This window comes from Solanum tuberosum, unplaced genomic scaffold (genome assembly GCF_000226075.1).
Source record: "Solanum tuberosum cultivar DM 1-3 516 R44 unplaced genomic scaffold, SolTub_3.0 scf00006, whole genome shotgun sequence".
In the NCBI taxonomy this organism is placed as follows: Eukaryota; Viridiplantae; Streptophyta; class Magnoliopsida; order Solanales; family Solanaceae; genus Solanum; species Solanum tuberosum.
In genome coordinates this window covers 1,112,879-1,135,232 of record NW_006238932.1, presented here as the reverse complement: position 1 = coordinate 1,135,232, position 22,354 = coordinate 1,112,879, and the positions used below count along the sequence as shown (strand labels likewise).

Here is a 22,354-nt window from a genome sequence, read left to right as displayed (position 1 = left end):
GGAGAGAGGGGACGAAAATATATGTATATATACAATTTTCACGCATTTTATACATTTGCATTTTTGTATAATGTGAGAGAGGTGGACAAACGCATTTTATATAATTTGCGTTTTTGTATAAAGTGAGAGAGGCCAGTGAGACAACAAGATCTGGGAGAGTGGCGAGCTAGATCTGGGAGAGGGGAGAGAGGGGAACGAAAATATATGTATATATACAATTTTCTCTCGCTTTATACAAACACAAACGCATTTTATATAATTTGCGTTTTTGTATAAAGTGAGAGAGGCCAGTGAGACAACAAGATCTGGGAGAGTGGCGAGCTAGATCTGGGAGAGGGGAGAGAGGGGAACGAAAATATATGTATATATACAATTTTCTCTCGCTTTATACAAACACAAACACACTTTATACACTTGCGTTTGTATAAAAAACGAGAGAGGCGAGGGAGAGAACGAGAGTGGCGAGCGAGATTCACTAGGAGAGAGGTGAAATAGCAACAATTTGTTATGAGGTACAATTAAATCAAACTATATTTATAGCATTTAATTTGAATTAATAGTTTGCTATTATATACAATTTTCCCAAAGATATATGTATATGAAATTGAGTGATATTACAATTCGTAGTTTAATTACAATTCCTTTTTAACTAAGGCAATAGAAAATATGTGAATATGAGATTCGTCATTATTTTTAATCCTAATTGGTGAAGGCTAAAAAGAAGCCAGTGACATCAATTGTCACGTGGATCAGGGAGGAACTTCCTACCCCAATTATCATTTCCTACTCCAATTGTTTTGGAGTAGTACATATATTAGAAATATATGATGTATAATTATATTATTAAGGGGAAAAGGACAAATATACCCTCGAACTATCGTAAATGGTATGCAGATACCCTCCGTCATACTATTGGGACATTGATGCCCCTGCCGTCTAAAAACTAGAGCATATATGTCATTCACTCTAACGGAAGACTAAATAGGGACACGTGACGCAATCTTATCCGTCGATCCGATATTTAATCGGCGGATAAGATTATGACACGTGTATGTCCGTTAGTATAAAGGGTATATATGCTCTAATTTTCTGGACGACAGGGGCACCAATGTCCCAAAAGTATGACAAAGGATATCTGCATACCATTTACAATAGTTCGGGGGTGCATTTGTCCTTTTTCCCTATTATTAATACTTCAAGCCTAATCTTTAGAAGATAAAATATTTTGACAAGACTTAAAGCAGGGGACATCAGTAATCATTGAAAATTTATTAAATATACATTTATAAAATGATTTGGATTATATTAAATTCATAAATATATTATTCCAAATAAATATTATGGTTTAATATAATTGGATTATTTATTTAAGTCCAATAAATATGAATTTAATTAAGATCCAAATTAATTGCTTTGGGCTACAATAGATGGACCAGTTTGCTAAGCTCAATTTCATCTCATCCTAAAGGGCCATTTAGGTGTCACGTGGCAGATGACGTGTCATGCCAAGTCAAACAAGAAGCCAATAAGATCATGATATGTGTAAAAAATGACAAGCCCGCTCCAAAAAACCCATATGTCATGTCACTTAAATCTGATTGGCTGAAGGGAATCCAGTTCCAATCACAACTCCTCTATTCTAAAACTATAAATAGAGGTCCTCATACTTTAAAAAAAACAGACAAGGAAATTCTAAACTAGAAGCTAGAGAAAGCTCATGGGACAAATGCCACAAATTTCTCTATAAGCTACAGGTTTAAAAATTCAACAATTCAAGTTCAAGAACGATCAAGATCAAGACCATCAAATTTTTGAACAAGCTCAAATCCCTTCAATTCAAGTAAAAGTCAAGATTAAGATAAAGTTCAAGTTCAAGACAAATTCAAGATCAAACTCAAGAGCCCTTGAATTATATCTGAAAAGGCGAATTCAGAGAAATCATAGAGATTGTAACACTCACACTTAAAATCAATAAATACGATTGTTATAATACTTTTTTGTTCTTGATTATTATTTTCTCGACGTGAATTTTATTGTCTACAGTAGGCTAGAGGAGTGATAGAAAAGTAAGATCCTCTTCGTCAGAAGCACTGCTACAACATAAGCTCCTAATCTTACCCTTCATCTTGCTTAGGGACTTGCTCTTTGTTCTCTTATGCTCTCTGAACGTCCCATGTCTCTTGTCTCTGCTCAATCTTCCCCTACCTTTGACTCAAATGCTCAAGTTGATCAGACATCGTCTTGTATCGAGCAGCTACAGAAGCAATGGTAGGTGAAGGAACACACTCTGAGGTAGGGGCTCCAGATGAGCCTGTAGGAATGCCAGTCATCATATCGCTAATGTCACGACCCGAGTCTACACCCTGGACGTGGTCGGCACTCAAGAACCATTGTTGGTCCCCAAGCGAACCCTCATCCTGGCTGACTACAAGCGCAAGACTAACTTAAGCATGCAAAAGCTCAAAACTGAATAAAATTCAATAAACTCAACTTTTCAAAAACTTTAACTCAAATGAACAACTTAGAATAAAAATAATATATTCAACTCGCCATAAAATAGGCACTTAAGTCTTTAAAACATTTAATAAAATAAATAAATAATACAGACTTCTCAAATATATTGACTATCTATGAAGCCTCTAACTGATAAAGATGGAAGTCAGGACAATACCCACGACATCCTGACTAAACTGAAAAGTAAATGAAATCCTCCAGAAACAAGGAGGATCACCATAGCTAACTCGAACTCTCGGATGTATCAACGAAGCTCCTGTTGATGATCAAAAATACTTGTGTCTGCATCATGAGAAGATGCAGGCCAAATGGCTCAGTACGTGAAATGTACGAGCATGTAAGGAGAATTCTAAAGCATAACATAAGCTTGAAAGAATCTGAAAGAAAAAGAAGAACTTACCTGGCTCAACTCAACTCAACCTAACTGAACTCATTTCATTATAAAGCAGTTTAAAACAAGTGCAATATAAATAAATTGAAAATTGTTTAAAACATGTAGTCAACTCATAATCATAAAATCATAAGGAGACATATCATGCTCCCTCTCAAACTCTACTTGTGCAATGAATAAATGAAGTCCCATACCCCCATTCATACTAAGAAGAACCCCTTGAGGAACCATGCAAATACTGTTGTGGGAGTTTCTCTAACCGACAATCATCACTTAAGAACTATAGTGATGATACAGCGTTATTAGCCCAACGCTGCCCGGGCCATCCTATACCTTGCCGTGGTATAGGACCTGAACTACTAAGTGGATCCACTAGTCTATGCGAAAAGGATTCATCTAAAAAGTATGACCCTTTTCTACCCATGATGGCTACATGGTTTAAGGGGGCTGATAGTTATATGAACTCTTCCACATTGGTGCTTAATACTACTCCCAAAAATATTACATTATATTAGCTCTTTATGTTTAAAATCATACTTCTTCTGTGATTTGAGATTAGTGCTCAAAAACTTATCTCAAATTCTATCTTGGAAATCAAAGTTTCTCCTCTTGCTTCATTTAGCAAGCGCTTTCTCTTTTCTGAAAACTAGTCGAAGGCTCTTTCGAAATCTCAGTTTCCATTCTTATTTAAATGTGAAAACATTTTAAATCTCTTTGGGAATACTTAGTCCCCATATACTTTTTGAAGAAAAGAACTTCAACTTTACCCTTTACTGAACTCAAAACTTAAGTCTTAAAACAAAGTTAAAACGTTTGTAAAAGACTTCTTAAAATATGGTTCATGCCGAATTATAGACATGAACGACTCAATGCAAGGTTTTCAATAACAATAGATAGAACTCAAATACTTGGAATTCAAGAACTTCAATGATACTACTCATTTCAAGAATGCTCAACTCAGAGTTCATGCGGAATTATGAGCATGAACTACTCAACTCAAAGACTCAAACATATTTCTCATCTCTATATTGTTCGACTTATAATATTCATGCGGAATTATAAGCATGAAATATTCAACTCAAGGACTCAAAGATACTTCTCAAAAGGGATAAGGAACTCAATACTTAAATGATTAGAACTTGAAGATACCACTTTTCTGAAAAATGCTCAACTTACGAAGTTCATGCGAAATTATAGGCATTAAACAACTCGACTCGATGATCTACATAACTATATGGAACTCATGTATACGACTCTTCTTATTCTCTAACTTACTTACTCAAAACTTAGTTCAAATTGATAATTGATCTCAAAGGATTCACAATTGAACTCAAAGGATTTCTTGAACTCTACTCCTAAATCTCTCTTGAATGTGAATTATGAATTCAAGAGTTATGGTTTATGATAAGAAAGATCTTATGATGACAAGGTAGACTCATAAATACATTATTCTCACTCTCATACTCACTTTCTAGAGTCTTGAAACAAGTTATTAGAATTTGTAAAATACTCCTCAAAAAGACTCAAAGGGACTTTCTCAAAATGTCTGAAAGAACTCTCAAAACTTGACTCTCAACTCTACCTTGAATGTGATTTATGAATTCAAGGTTGTGATTTGTGATAGGAATGATCTCGTGATGTTTAGGAATGATTTTACGTAGCTAAACATGAGAAAATACTGAAAGTCAATATCTGTCGGTGGGTTCGCGATGCATAGAAGCATTTAAATTTTAGTTTCGAAAATGGCTTCTGAGGCAGAACAGTCCGTGTCAGCTCAGCGACGCGAAACAGAAATTTCCAAATTTGAGAAGTGGCTGCGCGACGCGGAGGGGGTTCCAAATTTTGATCAACGAAATTTCTTCTTCGTTTCCTAACCCCAATTCGCATAACTTCGATTCTTTTTCTCAAGCTCTCTTTAGATTTAAATACCCAGCACAAGAACACAAGAATCTAACTCTAACAACTCTATAAATAGACACAATAACCTCAAGAACTCCTCAATCTCAGCCCAATTCAAGAATGAAAGCAATTTCATGAATACATAACAAGAACAACAAACCTTCAACTTTCTAGAACGAATTTAATGCTGAAATTAACATGATTGGTGTGTGGGTGAACAAACCCAACACTATGGAAGCTTACATACCTGAAAGAATTATCCTCTTAAAGCAACTTGAAGGAAAACCTTTGAAAGATGAACCCTAGCCTTAGCGTTCTCTTGAATCTTTTGAGCGTAGATTTTTTGGATTGGATGAGAGGGTTTGATTTAAGAAAACTGATTTTCTACACGTTTAGGGAAATTTAGATCCCCCCTAAGGATTTTTAGGACTAAAATACCCCTAAAGAAATAATTAAAATGAACTAGGAGTCAGAAAGATCTTTCACCAGGCAGTGAGGTCCGTGTTGGCTCCGCGTCGCGGAGCTGCTACCAGGTTTGCGCGACGTTAGAAAATTCGTCATAACTTTTTACTCAGAGCTCGGAATTGAGCAAACTCGGTGGCGTTGTAAAGAGGACTCGAAGGGCTTTAATTTCTATTTTGAAGATCACCTCACTCATCTTTTTCTAGGAGTTATGGTCGTTTGAAGTTGACCCAAAACTTAAGAAAAACTTAGGAATGACTTAAATGAACTCTCTTCTTCTTGGAACTCAAGGTGCTACATATAGTGACCTTAATACTCAAGAAATTTTAAATTCCTTGCAAAAATCTCACTCACTACGAAGAACGGTTCGAGTCTTAGTTCAAATTTTTTTTGGGGTGTTACAGCTAACATCATGAATCTGGAGGAGAGGTGTCTCATAGTAGCAGGTCCATATTGAAGAGGTCTCGCAGAAGTGGAAGCACCAGCTATAGAAGTTATCTCAGTGAACTAGCCAAAATCATGGTCCACCACATCAATCTTTGTCTTTTTGTTCCTGTTATCCTATCCACCTTTTTTCTTCAGGGAATGAATCTTTTTACCTTGTTTATTCTCCTCATCAGTAGGGTGTTTTGCCACCTTGTTTGTTCTCCTCATCAGTAGGGTGTTTTGCCACCTTCAACATTGTAGCTGAAAAATTAAATTAGAAAAATTGTTAAATTAAAAACACTATTGATTCAGGATGAAAAATTAAATTAGAAAAATTGTTAATTCGGTATTGAAATAGTATACTTATCAATAACATGTTTTTAGATGTTATATTACTTAAAAAAATAATTAAAAATATTAGAGACTTAATTAATAGTCTTATATAATATAAATAATATTAAAATAAATTTAAATTAAATATTAAAGTGACAATTTTAAAAAAAAAATAGAAAAATTGTTAATTCAGGTGGAAGTAATAATTTGTCAATAATATATTTTTACATGTTACAAAATAATTACAAATAAATAATATAATAAAATAATAAAAAATGAAATGGTAAATGTTTTGTTATTGTAGCAAATTTCCCCCAAATATATGCCCCTCCACCATAGTAGTTACATAGCAGAGCAGTGTGAGCATGGAAATTGAAGATACTATTATTGAAGTGGAAATGGAAAATGAAGCCATCCCAGCACCGATTCCGAAGGAGCCGCCGAAGATTCTGCGGCTGGAGGAATGTGTGGTGAACAGAATAGCGGCTGGCGAAGTCATCCAACGCCCAGTCTCTGCCGTGAAAGAGCTCATTGAGAATAGCCTGGATGCTGATTCCACCTCTATTTCTGTTGTTGTTAAGGATGGCGGTCTTAAACTTATCCAAGTTTCCGACGATGGCCATGGAATCTGTGTACATTTATTTTTAATTTTAAATATTCCTACTGAAATTGACAAATATTTTGGTACTACACCGTTCCGTTATATATAATATATTTGTTTTGATTGTTTTTTTATGTTTTTATTTGTTTATAGTATGAAGATTTGCCAATTTTATGCGAGAGGCATACTACGTCCAAGCTGAGTAAATTTGAAGATTTGCAGTCCATTAGGTCGATGGGATTTAGAGGAGAAGCCTTGGCTAGCATGACATATGTGGGTCACGTCACTGTCACCACCATTACTATGGGCCAGTTGCATGGATACAGGTGATATAATGTGTTGTTTTTCATCCTACAAAATGAAATACCTCATGTTGTATTGTGTTGGGGAGTTACATCATGCATGATAAACATTTTTATTTCATATGGTATGCTTTCGCTTGGATTTTTGTTTGTATATAGGTTGTGCTTTTAGTAATTACATCTTTCTTTCTCAAAGTAATTTTTTCCTGGTAATGTGTTCTTTCACAGCAACTTAGTTTGGCTCGGAGTTTTGAGTGTTATTCCCTAGCAGGCTTTTTTTTTTTTTTTTTTTTAGGTTTCTTCACGTCAGTGGCAAATTTAGCTTGTTAGGTACAGGTTACCAAGTCCACTATTGTCAACATGGAACGTGGATATATATGTGAAAAGTCACTAAATAATATATTCTGGAACCATAAATCAAAAGTACAATAAGTTCAGTGCTAAAAAGTTTAAAGATCGAAACCAACAAGCTTAAATTCTGCATCTGCCTTTGCTTCATGTTCATGTTTATCGAAATAGTCATATTATGATCTTGAGAAAAAGTAAATTGGTCATTTAAAATTTGGATATAATATTTTTTTTCTTCCTCTTGGGATCTTCCAGGGCAACATATAGAGATGGTTTGATGGTGGATGAGCCAAAGGCTTGTGCTGCTGTCAAGGGTACCCAGATAATGGTATGATTGCAACGTCTTGTTATTTATGATCGTGTTTTACCCTTCATCTTTAAGTCCTCATAGATAATTTGATGGACAGTGGGATGTGGGGACACTGAAGGCAACAGAGCTTTTATTTTTTAAAATGGTATATAAGATCTAGCTCAGAAGCATTCTGGCTTCAAGTTTGATAGTTTTTATTTTCTGTGGAAACGCTTAGTTTCACTAATTAAAATGTCCTTAATTCGGAAGTTCACCAATATTTTCTCTGTTTATGTGTGAAGCTATAATAATTGCTACAAGAACTTTTGCTTGGTTGTTTTCTTCCTCCCAGATTGAAAATTTATTTTATAACATGGCTGCGCGAAGGAAAACCCTTCAGAATTCTGCCGATGACTATCCAAAAATTGTTGACCTTATTAGTAGGTTTGCAATTCATCACACACACGTGAGCTTCTCTTGTAGAAAGGTTAGTTGTTTGACAATATTATGTTCCTTTATTACTTTTAGTACTTACTCTCTTGTATTCAAGCATATGTTTAGAAATACATCACTTTAGAATTTCTTTGCACGCAGCATGGAGCTGGTAGAGCAGATGTTCACACTATTGCTACTTCTTCAAGGCTTGATGCAATTAGATCCGTTTATGGAGTTTCAGTTGCTCGAAATCTGATGAATATCGAAGTTTCTGATACTGGTCCATTAAATTCAGTTTTTAAGATGGATGGTTTCATCTCCAACTCTAATTATATTGCGAAGAAGATAACAATGGTGCTTTTTATAAATGGTATGTAGTAGTATTGGTTTAAGAATATAACATGTGGTCAAGCTGAGACTAAAGGGCTGTTGATGCTATGTCTGTTGCAGCCTTAATAAACACAGCATTACGAGTTACTTGAATCTGGGTCAACTATGGGTAAACTATCCGCTACAGATATATAACTTTCATATGTTGGCCCATTAAATTTGCATGTATTCTCCGTCCAATCTCAAATCTCGAGTTATTGTGATACTAGACTTGGGCATTGCACCTTGTGCTTCCTTTAACATGTTTTCAACTTTATGATCTGATGACAACTGCTGCGCTCAACCACCAAACAAAATTGATCTTTTATGTGTGTGTTAATTTTCAGTAGACATTTAGAGCTTCTAAGAAAATAAAGTTTAGAACTATTGTTCTCCTTGGTCACTCCCGTATTTATAAACATAACTTAGATGTTCTGATGCTTTCAACTAGTTTCCTTAATGTAAAACTTCATTACCATCAATTAGTTTACTGTCTTGATTTGGCAATTGTTCTGTTTCATTCTTTCCAGATAGACTCGTTGATTGTGGTGCTTTGAAGAGGGCAATTGAAATAGTCTATACTGCAACATTGCCTAAAGCATCAAAACCTTTCATATACATGTCAATCATTTTGCCGCCCGAGCATGTTGATGTGAATATACACCCAACAAAGAGAGAGGTATTGATGATTCTGTACTTACAACTTTCATGAATCTCTATCCTAACAGGTGGGATTGTTTGCAGAATTAAAACTATTGTAGGAAGGAGAATTGAAAATTGTTACTTAAGGGGATCTTTGGAACTTAGCCTCCACTTAAATACCTTCGTTGTATGGCATTACCTTTAATCACTTTATTAGATACTTGTTGAACACTTAATACTTCATATCGGCCTTCTTGTTCATAGTGGTTGAGTAGTTGAGGAGTTTTCTCCTGACCACTAGGTCAAGGATTCAAGGCTGGTAAACAAAAGAAAATGCTGCATATGAAAAACATTTCTGCATAGAGCTTGGAAAACTTATGATGGTTTGACCATGAGATTGTTGCTCTGTATTTATGGAAACAGTGCCAAAAGTTTGACTTGTATTGGTCAAGAACTTGATGAGTCTGTTTGTGCTAATACTTCATAGGTTATCTGTCGGCATTCTTTTCAAGAAACTCTCGTGTTTGTGGAACCTATAAATTAACCCTGCCTTCTTGCTAACATAAAGATTTCAATGTACATTTGCTTATTCATAATTTTTATAAAACTTGTTTTTGATCACGTGCCTTGCACGTATATCCCTTGTCAATTAGTACAAAAAATTTTCAATTACAAAAATATTATTAAAAACATGTGTAAAGTATAAATCAAAATTCAAAGGAAGATATGTAGCATATTCTTCAAATATTTGTTTTAGTAAAATAATAAAAATAAGTGTAATAAGGTAAGTTCCATCGCATATCCTCCAGACGTCTAGTGAATATGCCAGGAATGGTTATTCTTGCCCTACTACATCTCTTCAATATTCTCTCGTGACACTATATATCTCTAATTTTCTATAATTTTAAATATCCCTTCTGAAACATCATTTCTTTCAAGCCCTCAAGGCCTAGCTCGAGTGGCAAAAGGTGGAGGATTTGTGGCTTAGGTCGCAGGTTCAAGCCCCACACCATGCAAAGCAATGCCTGGTATTTAAGTGGAGAAGGGGTAGAGGGGTGGGCCCATTATCCACCGAGTTTAGAAGGTTGTGATTGGTCTAAAGGGCGGGTCACAAACGAATTTCTCGATTATAAAAAAAAAACATCATTTCTTTCAATAAATATCGAACTCTCCTTGTTTTTGCCTTTATTTACATGTTGACCACAAATTAATGCAATAATCTTTATAACAGTATTGTGGACCTTTCTCTTGTTTTAATGATTGTAATTTAAAGCAGTAATAACCTACATGTAACCTGTAGGTTCATGATGTGCATGTATAAGTACGATTTGGTATATTCTTGTGGTTATTCCAAGAGAAAAGACATAAAGTGATACTTGAAGTTGTCCTGAATTTTCAAAAAAGATGTCTTAACTATGCGGGCGTCCTATTACCCCCCTAAACAATCTTGAACTTATTACTTCATATTTTGTTTACCTGGCATAAAGAGTGTATGCACTCTCTTAAGGAGAGTGAGCAACCTAAAATAATGAATATAATTTTTTTTACAAGTATTTTATTATAAGATATATTTTCTTGTTTTCTTATTGTTTTAACTTTTTGTCCTGATTATTTTCTCTTTCTTTCTTCTTTCTTCTTCAAAAATTCATTGTGAGCTCCATTGAAGCTTCTCACTTTCAATGTCACAATTTTTACCACAACTCGACATTCCTTTTTTTTTTTAACTACTATTAGTTTAACTCTCTTCAATTTTAAACCTTTATCCAAATATTTTTTTTTACATTTCGAACATTTTGATAAACCCATTAGATTTCAAGATGTTTAGGAGGTATCATTTAATTTTTTAAAATCCAATTTCAAACAAGCTCTTTCAATTATCAGGGAACTCATTGATTCTTTCAAAATTTTAAATTTTCTTAGAAAAATAATTGGTTTTGTTATCAATAACTCAACAAAGTCTAGAAAATAGTATGATTTTTTATTTAAAAAAATCACTTAAAGAAAGGAATTTGACTGAAAAAGAAGAAGAAAAAGAAAAGAAAGAAAATGAGGGAGGGACTCAACTTGGCGTGGTGGGGGGGGGTGAGGTGAGGGTGGGAGGTGACGAAGAAGAAGAAGAAGAAAGAGCGAAATAAAGAAAGAAAATGAAGGGTTGGGTCAGCTTGAAAGTGTGGGTGGAACATAAAGTGAAATTTAAGATAAAATCAATATCATATCATTTATTTATATAAAAGAGAACCCTAGGCCCGCCTACGTGGCACCACCACAATCAAGAATTTCCTTTTAAATTTATTTATTTCCAAAAATACCCTTCCCCTTTTATGAAAAGATGTGATTTTCATGAAAAGTTGTGACTTTTATGAACAACTGCGGCTTTTATGAAGAGTTGCGACTTTTATGAAAAATTGTGACTTTTATGAAAGGTTTGTGACCTTTCTGAAGGGTTGTAACTTTTCCAAAGAGTTGTGACATTTCCGATAAGGCACAATAAGAATTTGTTCACACTACCTTTTTTGTCTATAAATAGAGGGATTTCCTCTCATTTTAATTTTAAAACAATGAAAATTCTGAACTTTTTCTTTTGCACAATTAAATATTCGTGTACTTTGCTCCTGTTGAGTGGCCACTCAATGACACCATTGTTTTTGTATCAATACACTTGTGAATAGAATCGTTCAATCATGAGAGGATCTATTCCTTTAAACCTCGGGTAGTACCCGAGGTGAATAATTTCCTTAAGAGGACATTGTGTGAAGGGATGCATTCAGTGGACTCAATTTTTCCTTTTTGTTTCATTCTATTGTTATAGATCCTGGTATATTTTCTACCATCATTAATTTATGCTTATGATATTAATTGTTGTTTTTGAGTACATGTTTTAAACTTTGTTGTTTATGTTTCTGTAAAGTTATTGTTATAAGTATTTGTTAGTACAGATAAAAATTATTTATTTATTAGAAAATTCAATATCTCATATTGATGTTCATCTAATTTCCCTAAAATATCAAATAGTAACACTTCCTGGAGGCAAAAGGATAAATTATAAAATCAAATTAAAGATGATTGATTGAAGGATAAATGATAAGATGCTATAATTATCATTTTCCTTTATATTATTAACTAGTAAAAAATTTAATATCATGGAATTTATAAAATAATACTTAAAACCTATCAGTCATTAAAACTAAAACACTATATTATCTTACATACAAGATTACGTAGTAACAAACATTAATAATGTAAAGGAAAATGAAAATTATTACACCTTATCATTTATCCTTAATAACATAAGCATAAATTAATGACCGTAAAAATACATACTAGGATATGTAACATAAGCAAAGGTGTCGGTGAGCCACTCAACAGGAGAAAAGTACACAAATATTAAATTGTGAAGAAGAAGAAGAAGAGGTTCAGAATTTTCATTGTTTTAAAATGAGAGAAAATCCTTCTATTTATAGACAACAGAGTCATAAAAGTCACAACTTTTCATAAAAGTCGCAACTCTTCATAAAAGTCGCAACTTTTCATAAAAGTCGCAACTCTTCATAAAAGTCACAACTCTTCAGTAAAGTCACAACTCTTCAGTAAAGTCACAACTCTTCAGTAAAGTCACAACTCTTCAGTAAAGTCACAACTCTTCAGTAAAGTCACAACTCTTCAGTAAAGTCACAACTCTTCAGTAAAGTCACAACTCTTCAGTAAAGTCACAACTCTTCAGTAAAGTCACAACTCTTCAGAAAAGTCGCAACTCTTCATAAAAGTCACAACTCTTCAGTAAAGTCACAACTCTTCAGTAAAGTCGCAACTCTTCAGTAAAGTCGCAACCTTTCATAAAAGTCACAACTTTTCATAAAAGTCGCAACTTTTCATAAATTTCACAACTTTTCATGGAAAGGGAAGGCTAGTTTTGTAAATAAAAAAATTAAAAGGGAATTTTGGTTTGTGGTGGCGCCACGTAGGCAGGCCGAAGGTTCTCTTTTATATATATAGATGATGTTCGTTACTACGTAATCTTGTATGTAAGACAACATAGCGTTTTAATTTTAATGACCGATAGGTTTTAAGTATTATTTTATAAATTTTGTGATATCAAATTCCTGCGCGAAGCGCGGGTAATTTTACCAGTTTAAGTAATAAAATTAAAATAAGTCAAAAAGTATGAGAGAGAGAGAGAGAGGGAGGGAGAGGGAGAGAGAGGGAGAGGGAGGGAGGGAGGGAGGGAGAGAGAGACTTAAAATGAAAAAATATATATTTTAAATTAAACTAACACATGTCAATAAAAATCGGAGAATGGTTAAAAAATGATGTAATAATATCAATTCAAAATTGTTTAAGTATGTAATAGGCTCGTATAGTTAAGGTGTCTTTTTGAAAATTCGGGATAGCTTCATGTGTCACTTTATGTCTTTTCTCTTATTTTCTATTCTTAAATAGTCTACATATGAAATCCAAATCCAATGCATCCACAAAGTGTTAAAAATGATTGAATATTTACCAACATAATCTTCCAAAAGTGAAGCTATGTACCACAACAAAAGCATTACCTTGAATCTGAGATTCAACACATACATTTTTTGCACGTCTTTTCCCATTTTAAGTGAATGGTACTCATGTTGCAAAATGAAAAATGAATTGCTTCCACATTAGGCCTTTTCATTAGGGCCATTATCCTCATTCTGCCTCTTTTTTCTATTGCACTTAGTTTAGATCTTTAGTTGTTCCTTACTGTTTTCATGACTAAAATTGGTAACTTGATGTGAGACCTCTCATATTACAAGTAATCTCTACTTGGTTCATCTATATTCACAAAGCGAACTCCTTCCGGAAAGTTGTAACCTCCATTTCTAGGCCCAAGGAATTGGTAATATCTATGGGGGTTGAGATAACTTTTTATGTGTCTTTTCATTCTTTTTAATTCTGACTACTCTCTACTTGGTTTCATGTAGTTTTATCAAAAGTAAAAAGCGCAAAAAAGCTCTAAGGTCTATTGGGGCTTCAAGTGCAAACAAAGCATGGGCTTCAATGAAAAAGGCACAAAGGGAGGAAAATACAAATATATATGCTTAGTCCAAAACTAATACTTATAAGCATGAATGACAAATATATGAATAAATAAATTGAAAAAAAAAAATGATAAAGTGAAATATCAATTGTTTAGTGTCGCCTCTACTCAGGGAAAAGGGAAAAGTATGTCTTAGAACCTTGATGATGGCACTGAAGCGCACATTAAGCGAGGTGAAGTGCTAAACATGTTTTTAGCTTCGTTACAGGGCTTAAGCACGCCTTTGAAAACTTTGGTTTCATGCAGTAAATGCAAAGTCATGACAGAGTGGGCATCTTTCAGAATTAGAAAGGTTAAAATGGTCAGGCTAATTTTGTATAATATTGGCTTGAGATGAGTTTAAATGAATTAATATGGTCAATGAGGATTCATATAGCCGACTCCAACTTGTTCAAGATTGAGGCATACTTGTTGTAGAAAGACTAAAAATAAGAAACACTTAATGGTCCAGCCAACATGAAAATCACACAGAAGGTCCAAGAAATGAGAATAACCCTCAGATGAGAAGATATGATCATTAGGAAACGACATTGATTTCGTCAGCAAGTTTAAATTGTAAAATAAAATAGAGAAACACACTATAAGGGCCCCATATTTTTAAATAAAAATAAAAGAAGAGAAAACCAGAACCTATGAAAAACTAGAACACATCGAAAATTGCCTGACAAAGAATGATAATATCAGATAGGGTTTGAGTTCAAGTCTGTCCAGGTGGAGACAAAGAGCTCAAATTTTTGGTTCCTTCCTGAGAACTTTCTTGTCTCAGTTTCTTTCTTTGACAAAATCAACTTTTGCTTGGGTTCTTAAAAAATGCTGCCTTGTATATCTTTTCTGTGAGTTGAAATCATCATCAATGCCTCGTGATTCCTCATTAAATTTTAATTATTCTTAGTGTAACCCAAACATTCATGGTATATTGGTGTCCCAGAATTTATTGCATTGGGTTGTTATAAAATGGTACAGCTATTAAGCATAGCTTTTCGTATTTCATTTGCAATATGGAAAAAATAAATATTCCATGAATTTACTCTAGTTAGAAATGCAAAGAACACAGTTACCTTAAGAATACCAAACACGTTGAATATGATATTTGATATAACTAAGAGACATTGCGATTGATTCATTGTACAATATCAAATCTGATATTATCTTTACATTTTGTGAAATATTATAGTAGTAGTGTTTGATTTAAGGGTACAAAAGTTGTTTGCCTTTTGATAGGTATTTTGGCAATTCAACTTTGGACTTGGGGTTTTCCCACTTTTATATTTAATAAGAGTAACAGATAGATAGATAATAGTAAGGCTAACATTTGTTTTTTGAGAAAGGTAACAAAATAGAATCAGCTTTGTAAGAAAAAGAATTGGATGATTTTTTAATGGTTCAATTCTTGAAAAGTTACAAGTGGTTCATATAAAATCATTTATTGATATGCAGGTAAGCCTTTTGAATCAAGAGTTCGTCATTGAGAAGATCCAGTCTGTAGTAGGGTCAAAATTGAGAAGCTCCAATGAGTCGAGGACATTCCAGGAACAGGTAAGGACCACCTACCTAACAGTTGCTTAAAGATATGTAAACATGTCATACTTATATACGTAAAAAGCAGCAGTTCTCAACAATTTGGCTCCATGTCCTTTTTTGTTTTTGATTAGTCAATTTGACTTATATTTATTAAAGGGAAAAGGGCCAAATGTACCCTTGAACTATTCACAATAGACCAATTTTACCCTCCGTTATGTTTTTGGCTTAAAAATTCCCTCCAACTAACAAAATAGCTCAAACATATCTTTCTTACTAACGATTGCTAAATATGGAGGGATGTGATTGTTACTAAATATGGATTTCTCAATCCTTGGATTACTAAACAACCACTTCCTCCTCACACATGGTCTGGAGACACATGAGTGCCCATTGAGTTTCTTTTCAACCGAAGACCTCAATAGTAATTGGAGATGGCAGGAAAGTAGATTCTGGCTTGATACCTGGCCTGGAAAGTCAACACTAATGGATCTGTACCCAAACTGATTCAATCTGGCACAAAATTCTGATGCGATCAGATTATTAGACTAATCAAGGTTGGAATATCATATTCAGGTGCAACATCAATGACCTGGGAAATGGACAGGTTATGTTCACTACTAATTCTCCTTCACAAGACCCCTCCCATCTTCCCGGAATGATTCTCGATGGTTAAAGTTCGATACTAAAGGAAGGTTTACTGTCAGATCATGCTACGCAGCAGAGGGCTAATGCTGCTGAAAAGTTTCCTGGAAATGCATCTGGAGAAACATAGCACCACTAAAAGTTGACTATTTTTTTTATTTTTTTTTTTTGATTTGCACCGGGTGTCCGAGTCTCTTTGAGCCCCGACTAATCCCGGGGGTGCACAGGCCCTCGGCAAGGAGTTTCCCGCAAGTGCACCACGGTTAATTCAGGTTTTACCCAGTCCGATGGCCCTCAGAAATTGTTTGCACCCAGTGGGTTTCGAACTTGAGACCTTGAAAGGGAGCAAACCCCAAGGCTCAAGTCAATTGCCAGCAGGCCAACCCCTGAGGGTTAAAAGTTGACTATTTTATTGGTGGCAAAAGTCTGTCTTAGGCATGAGAACATTCAAAAGAGGGAACTAATATGTGGAGTAGATGGTGCGTCTGCCTAAAGCAAATCGAAGAAGTCAATAGCCTATTTCTTCATTGCTCTTTCACCTCACAAATGTGGAGTTTCGTTCCTACCATAGTGGGAGTTACTTGGACTGTTGAAAACTGATTAATATAATGCTGACACTTAAAAAGGTTTAGGAAAGACAAAGAGGAAGACCTCCCTGTATATTGATGAATTACATTTACCAATCAAAAAAAGAAGAGGATGATGATTGGAGTTATACTTTGTCAAAACATCAATGTAACAATTAAGAAGTTGTTGAACTTGTTGTTTTCATTTTGCTTCCCTAATGTTGTCATATCCAAATCTGAATGTGCATACTCTCAGACCTTTAGGTGCTTTTCCAAACAAACTCCTTTCTGCAGTCTTTAATGCAGATCCATAAGATTAGGATATGAAAATCCCATTGTATTGGTGAAATTTGAATTGTAGCCAAAATGAAGTTGTATGTTTGTTGGTGGAGACAGGTAGGCCCCAGGGGGTTCATCCGAACTCCTTCGACGGAAAATTAAATTATTCTTACATGGTTAAAAATATCTTCTTTTTTTTAAGACAAGGGAAAACCGCAGCCGCTACCCTTTGGGTGCGCACAGGGTAAAACCCCGCTCCTATGCAATAGCTTGCAAACCACACCAGAGAGGTAACCCGCACCGGGCAAACTCGGTGCGACGAGCTCGACCCAGAAGGCAAACTGGTTAGAAATATCTTTTTATGTATATATGGTAGATATAGCTTCTTCGTTTGTTTACTTTTCATATTTTAAACCCTAGTGAAAATCCCGACTCCGCCATTGAAGTTTGACCTGAACTTTTGTCCTGGACTGTTCACTAGAGTTATCATGCTTCCTTGCCAGCCTACTGGTATACCATCTAGCTTGTTCACTATTCTTAATTATCCACCATATTTCATATGTGAGACAGACTATGGATTTTTCTTCATCCAGTCCAACGGCCACAAGTAAAGATTCCATTAAAGAACCGTCTCCTTCTGGTATGTTTCTTACCTTTACTGACTATCTCTTCCTTGAAATAAGATGTGACTTATCTAGTTCTTTTAGAATCTAATAATTTGCAGATTCTGCCTCTTTAATAGCCATTACGTTTCTTATTTATTAAGGGATAAAGTCACAAAAAGTGCCACATAAAATGGTACGAACAGATACTTTGGACCCTTCTGGAAGGCTGCACGCTTACATGCAAATGAAGCCTCCTGGTAATTCAGAAAGAGGTTCTTGCTTGAGCTCTGTGAGGTGGGTCTCATCTTTCCTTGCACATGATTTCCAATTGTTAAACTATTTTAGATCTCTGTAATATGACAGGTTGCTCGCTTGTCCTTCAATTTCTGTTAGAATATTGGTATGTAAATGTTATGCCATCATTCATTTGCACTGAGGGAATATTTAGAAACTCAAAATTGGATTTGAGTCTATCGTTAGGTTTTTTTTTTTTTCTAGTAGTGCCCAGTCAGGGGAGGGATATGTTGTCCAAATCCTATTCCCTTAGCCAATTATATTTGCTATTTTTTTATATGTTTAAATATTATATAAATGACACGTATATATAAGGGCCAACCCCTTTGACACTAGAAAATACTATAATACATTGATGAAGGAGTTTCACTTAACGTTTGCTGAATTTTTGAAATTCCTTGCTCAAAACCTTGAAGGCTTGACCTGTGATTTTTTCCTTAAACAAAAAGACCATAGACAACTTACCTTAGTTTTAAACAAAGTTGTTCTGATAAATAGACTTTATATTCTCCAATGGCCCAAAGTCCAAAATAAGTCATTTTCTTTCGCAGCTGCCAAAGGTGACCACTACTTGCAAAATCATTAAATTGGCCAAAAGAAACTCAAAATAGATCCATAAGCCACTTGTATATTTCTTGACTATGCCAAAGTATTGTATTACTTGGCAAACCACACCTTATTATCCTATTAATGGATGATTCTCGAGTTAAAATGTCAAACCAACTTTTAGGGATAAATTCTTGATGGTAATTGAGATGTCTGACGCTGTTGCTCTTGTTTGCTAGAGATTGCATTCTCTGCTTAGTCCTATTTTGATGAAACTTGAGAAGTTGTAATTTGAATTCCCTTGCAATCTTACAAGTTCCTTTTTTATCTTTACTTCAAGGCGTTGGAGCATCTCTTATAGTTTTCTTCTTTGTGACCTTGCCATTAGTCTTCTAGGAGCTTCAAGGACTGGTCCTTGGATTCAAGTGTTGATTGGCTTCCTTGGATGCTACCACTCAAAGTGCTCTCTTGATAGTAGACAACATGAAAGGAGAGCATCATGTAAATGCAAAATGTTTAGGGAGGTCTGGTATTATATAATCATCCATCATCCTTTTTGTTTTGCACTATATGGTGGCACCATTGGAGAAGAAGCTGAAGTGGATACTTCTTGTTTACTGCCTTTGGAAGTTAGCTATATTGAGTATAGTATATAGGCATACACATTACCATACAAACATGATATTTCAATTAAGTGATGGGAGTGAGAGAAAGGAATTGTGGGAGGAGTTGGGAGCAATGAGGAGCTTCTGTGAAGGGCCATGGGTGGTATGTGGGGATTTTAACACCACACGGTTCCCATCAGAAAAGATCAATTGTAGTAGAATTTTCGGGGCTATGTCTGATTTCTCTAGTTGCATCAATGAACTGGAACTTGTGGATCCCCCTTTATTTGGGGGATCCTACACATGGAGAGGAGGGGCGAATAAAAAAAAAAGCTTCAAGAATTGACAGATTCTTGTACTCTTTTCCGTAGGATGAGATATTCACTCAAATTTGACAAAGTGCTTTACCTAGCTTGGGGTCTGATCATAATCCCATAGTACTGACCTGTGGGGATGAGACTTTCAAAAAATCATACTTCAAGTTTGAGAAGTGGTGGGGTTCCTTTAATGTGACAGGCAGTCCTGACTTCATACTAGCCTCAAATTTGAGTCTCTTAAAAAAGAAGCTCAAGGAGTGGAGCAAAGAGAATAGAGGCAACTGGAGGGTCAGAAAAGAACACCTATTGGAACAAATTGGCAGTTTGGAAGACATTCAGGTGCACAGAGCTTTAACAGATGATGAGCAACTTTTGAAAACTCATATAGCACTAGAGTAGGAGGAAGTAGCTAGAAATAAGGAAATCCACTAGAGACAGATCCAAAATTCAGTGGATAAAGAATGGAGATAAGAACACCAAGTTCTTCCACAGAATGGCTACAACCCACCAAAGAAACAACACTACAGAATTCTTAGTGATTAATGGAGAAGAGTCTTTAGATTTTGTGGTAATCAGAAATGCAATTGTGAATTTTTATCAGATTTTGTACAAAGAGACAGAAAGCTGGAGACAAGATGTTCAAACAATCACAGAAGAAGTACAAATCTGGTTGCCTAGAGATTTTGAGGAGGAAGAATTCTTAGAAGGAATAAAGCAGTGTGTTGTTGATAAAGCACCTGGACCAGATGGCTATACAATAGCTTTCTTCGGTGCTTTTTGGGAAACTATCAAAGATGATGTGATGCAGACCTTCCACAAATTCCATGCTCATCAAAAGTTTGAGAAGAGTTTTAATGCCACATTTGTAGCTTTAATTCCAAAGAAGGTGGGGGCAAATGAGCTAAAGGATTTTAGACCTATCAGCCTGATCACGGGGGTATACAAGATCATAGCTAAGGTGTTGGCAGAGAGGTTGAAGAAGGTGATCAGTAAGCTAGTAAACAAGCGCCAAATGGCCTTTATCAAAGGAAGGTAAATCATGGATGCTGCACTTTTAACTAGTGAGTACATTGATTCTAGAATTAGAGGAGGAGCCCCTAGATTAATGTGCAAGCTAGACATTGAGAAGGCATATGACCATTTGAACTCGGAGTTTCTAATCAATATCCTAAGGCAGGTGGGGTTTGGATGGAGATGGCTCAGCCGGATAAATTTTTGCATTAAAACCACTCGGTTCTCCATTCTAGTAAATGGAGAACCAGTTGGTTATTTTCCAGAAAGAGGCACGAGACAAGGGGACCCAATATCCCCTTTTCTCTTTATCTTAGCCATGGAAGGTTTAGATAGGTTAATGAGAGTTGCTTCCCAGAATAACTGGATAAGGGGCTTTTCCATAAAGAACAGGGTAAATGATACAATTGAACTAACACATCTATTGTATGCAGATGACACATTGGTTTTCTGTGAAGCTGAGCAGGAACAAATTTGCTATTTAAGAGTGATCCTGGTGGTTTTCGAGGCATGCTCAGGACTAAAAGTAATTTGGAGAAAGAGTAGTAATTTTCCAATTAAGGAGGTGCAACAGATTGAGGCTCTTGCAAGTATTTTGAAGTGCAAGATAGAGAAGCTCCCAATAGTTTACCTAGGAATGCTTTTGAGCTCCGAGCACTAAGCAAAAACAATTTGGGATGGCAATATTGAGAAAATAGAGAAAAAATTGGCTATATGGAAATCCCAATACCTATCTCCGGGAGGTAGAGTTACAGTAATTAACTCAGTTCTGGATTCTTTACCAGTTATGTGATGTCCCTCTTTCCTATCTCCCAGTAGGATAGTGGAGGTTTTAGATGCACTTATAAGAAACTTCCTATGGCAAGGGAACAAGATAGGAAAGGGATCCAATATGGTGAAATGGTATGTAGAACAACAAAGCAGGAAAAATGGGGGACTTGGAGTGAGGAATTTAAAAGTTCATAATAGGAGCCGTCTCTTAAAATGGTTGTGGAGATCCAATGAGAAGGAGTAGCCTCCATGGAAAGAGATAATAAATCACAAATATGGGCAAGAGGACTTCTGGTGCACTAGTGAAGTCAATGAAACTTATGGGGTTTGGGTATGGAAGACCATTTGAAACCTTTGGGTGAGTCTAAAGAACAACTCACAGATAGTGGTGGGCAGAGGAGACAAAACAAAGTTCTGGCTAGATGATTGGTGTGGAAATGGGATTCTAAGGGACCTGTTCCTTAGTCTTCTCTCAATATGCACAAATACTAATAGCAGGATAGAGGAGATGTGGTCACCACAAGGTTGGAGTTTAATATTTTGTAGGCTGCAAAATGACTAGGAGATTGATGGAGTGGTGGAGCTTTTGAGCTTGATTGGTGGATTCCATGGTTCTACTCCAGAGCCAGACAAATTAGCATGGGGACATCACAAAGATGGGGTATAATGAAGAGGGGCAAGCTTTATGGAAGGATGTCATCAGATCCAGGTATGGTGAGTACAATCCTTGGTGCAGTAATGTTAGTGTTGATGCCTATGGGGTGGGGGTCTGGAGAACTATCAGAAACTTATGGCAAAAAACTTGAAGCTAATACGTACATTGAAGTGGGAGATGGCAGGAGAACTAAGTTTTGGACAGATGCGTGGAACAAACAGATTCCTCTAAAAGAATCCTTTCCAGATCTGTTCTTACTATGTAGTAATCCTGATGCAAATATCAATGAATGTTGGACAACACAAGGGTGGGATCTAATGTTCAGAAGGTGAATGACTGGGAAGTGGACAGAGTGGCCAAATTGCTAGAGCTATTAGAAAAATTCCCTGGCATCACCAATGCTCTTGATTCTTTGAGATGGAAACATAGTAAAGATGGGGCTTTCACGGTTAGCAAAGCATACAAA

The 22,354-nt window shown here is 35.5% G+C and overlaps 1 protein-coding gene across 1 annotated transcript in view; it reads left to right on the top strand.

Moving 5' to 3' along the window:
* Nucleotides 1-6,354: 6,354 nt before the first annotated feature.
* LOC102592720 (DNA mismatch repair protein MLH1) overlaps nucleotides 6,355-22,354 on the top strand; it is a 38,874-nt gene continuing 22,874 nt past the window's right edge. Inside the window, exons 1-9 of the mRNA XM_006338816.2 lie at nucleotides 6,355-6,657; nucleotides 6,780-6,952; nucleotides 7,532-7,604; nucleotides 7,918-8,052; nucleotides 8,160-8,370; nucleotides 8,900-9,048; nucleotides 15,514-15,612; nucleotides 17,655-17,724; nucleotides 17,851-17,983. Of these exons, the coding sequence (XP_006338878.1) occupies nucleotides 6,391-6,657; nucleotides 6,780-6,952; nucleotides 7,532-7,604; nucleotides 7,918-8,052; nucleotides 8,160-8,370; nucleotides 8,900-9,048; nucleotides 15,514-15,612; nucleotides 17,655-17,724; nucleotides 17,851-17,983 (1,310 nt within the window). The 5' untranslated portion in view covers nucleotides 6,355-6,390. The remainder of the gene's footprint in view (nucleotides 6,658-6,779; nucleotides 6,953-7,531; nucleotides 7,605-7,917; nucleotides 8,053-8,159; nucleotides 8,371-8,899; nucleotides 9,049-15,513; nucleotides 15,613-17,654; nucleotides 17,725-17,850; nucleotides 17,984-22,354) is intronic.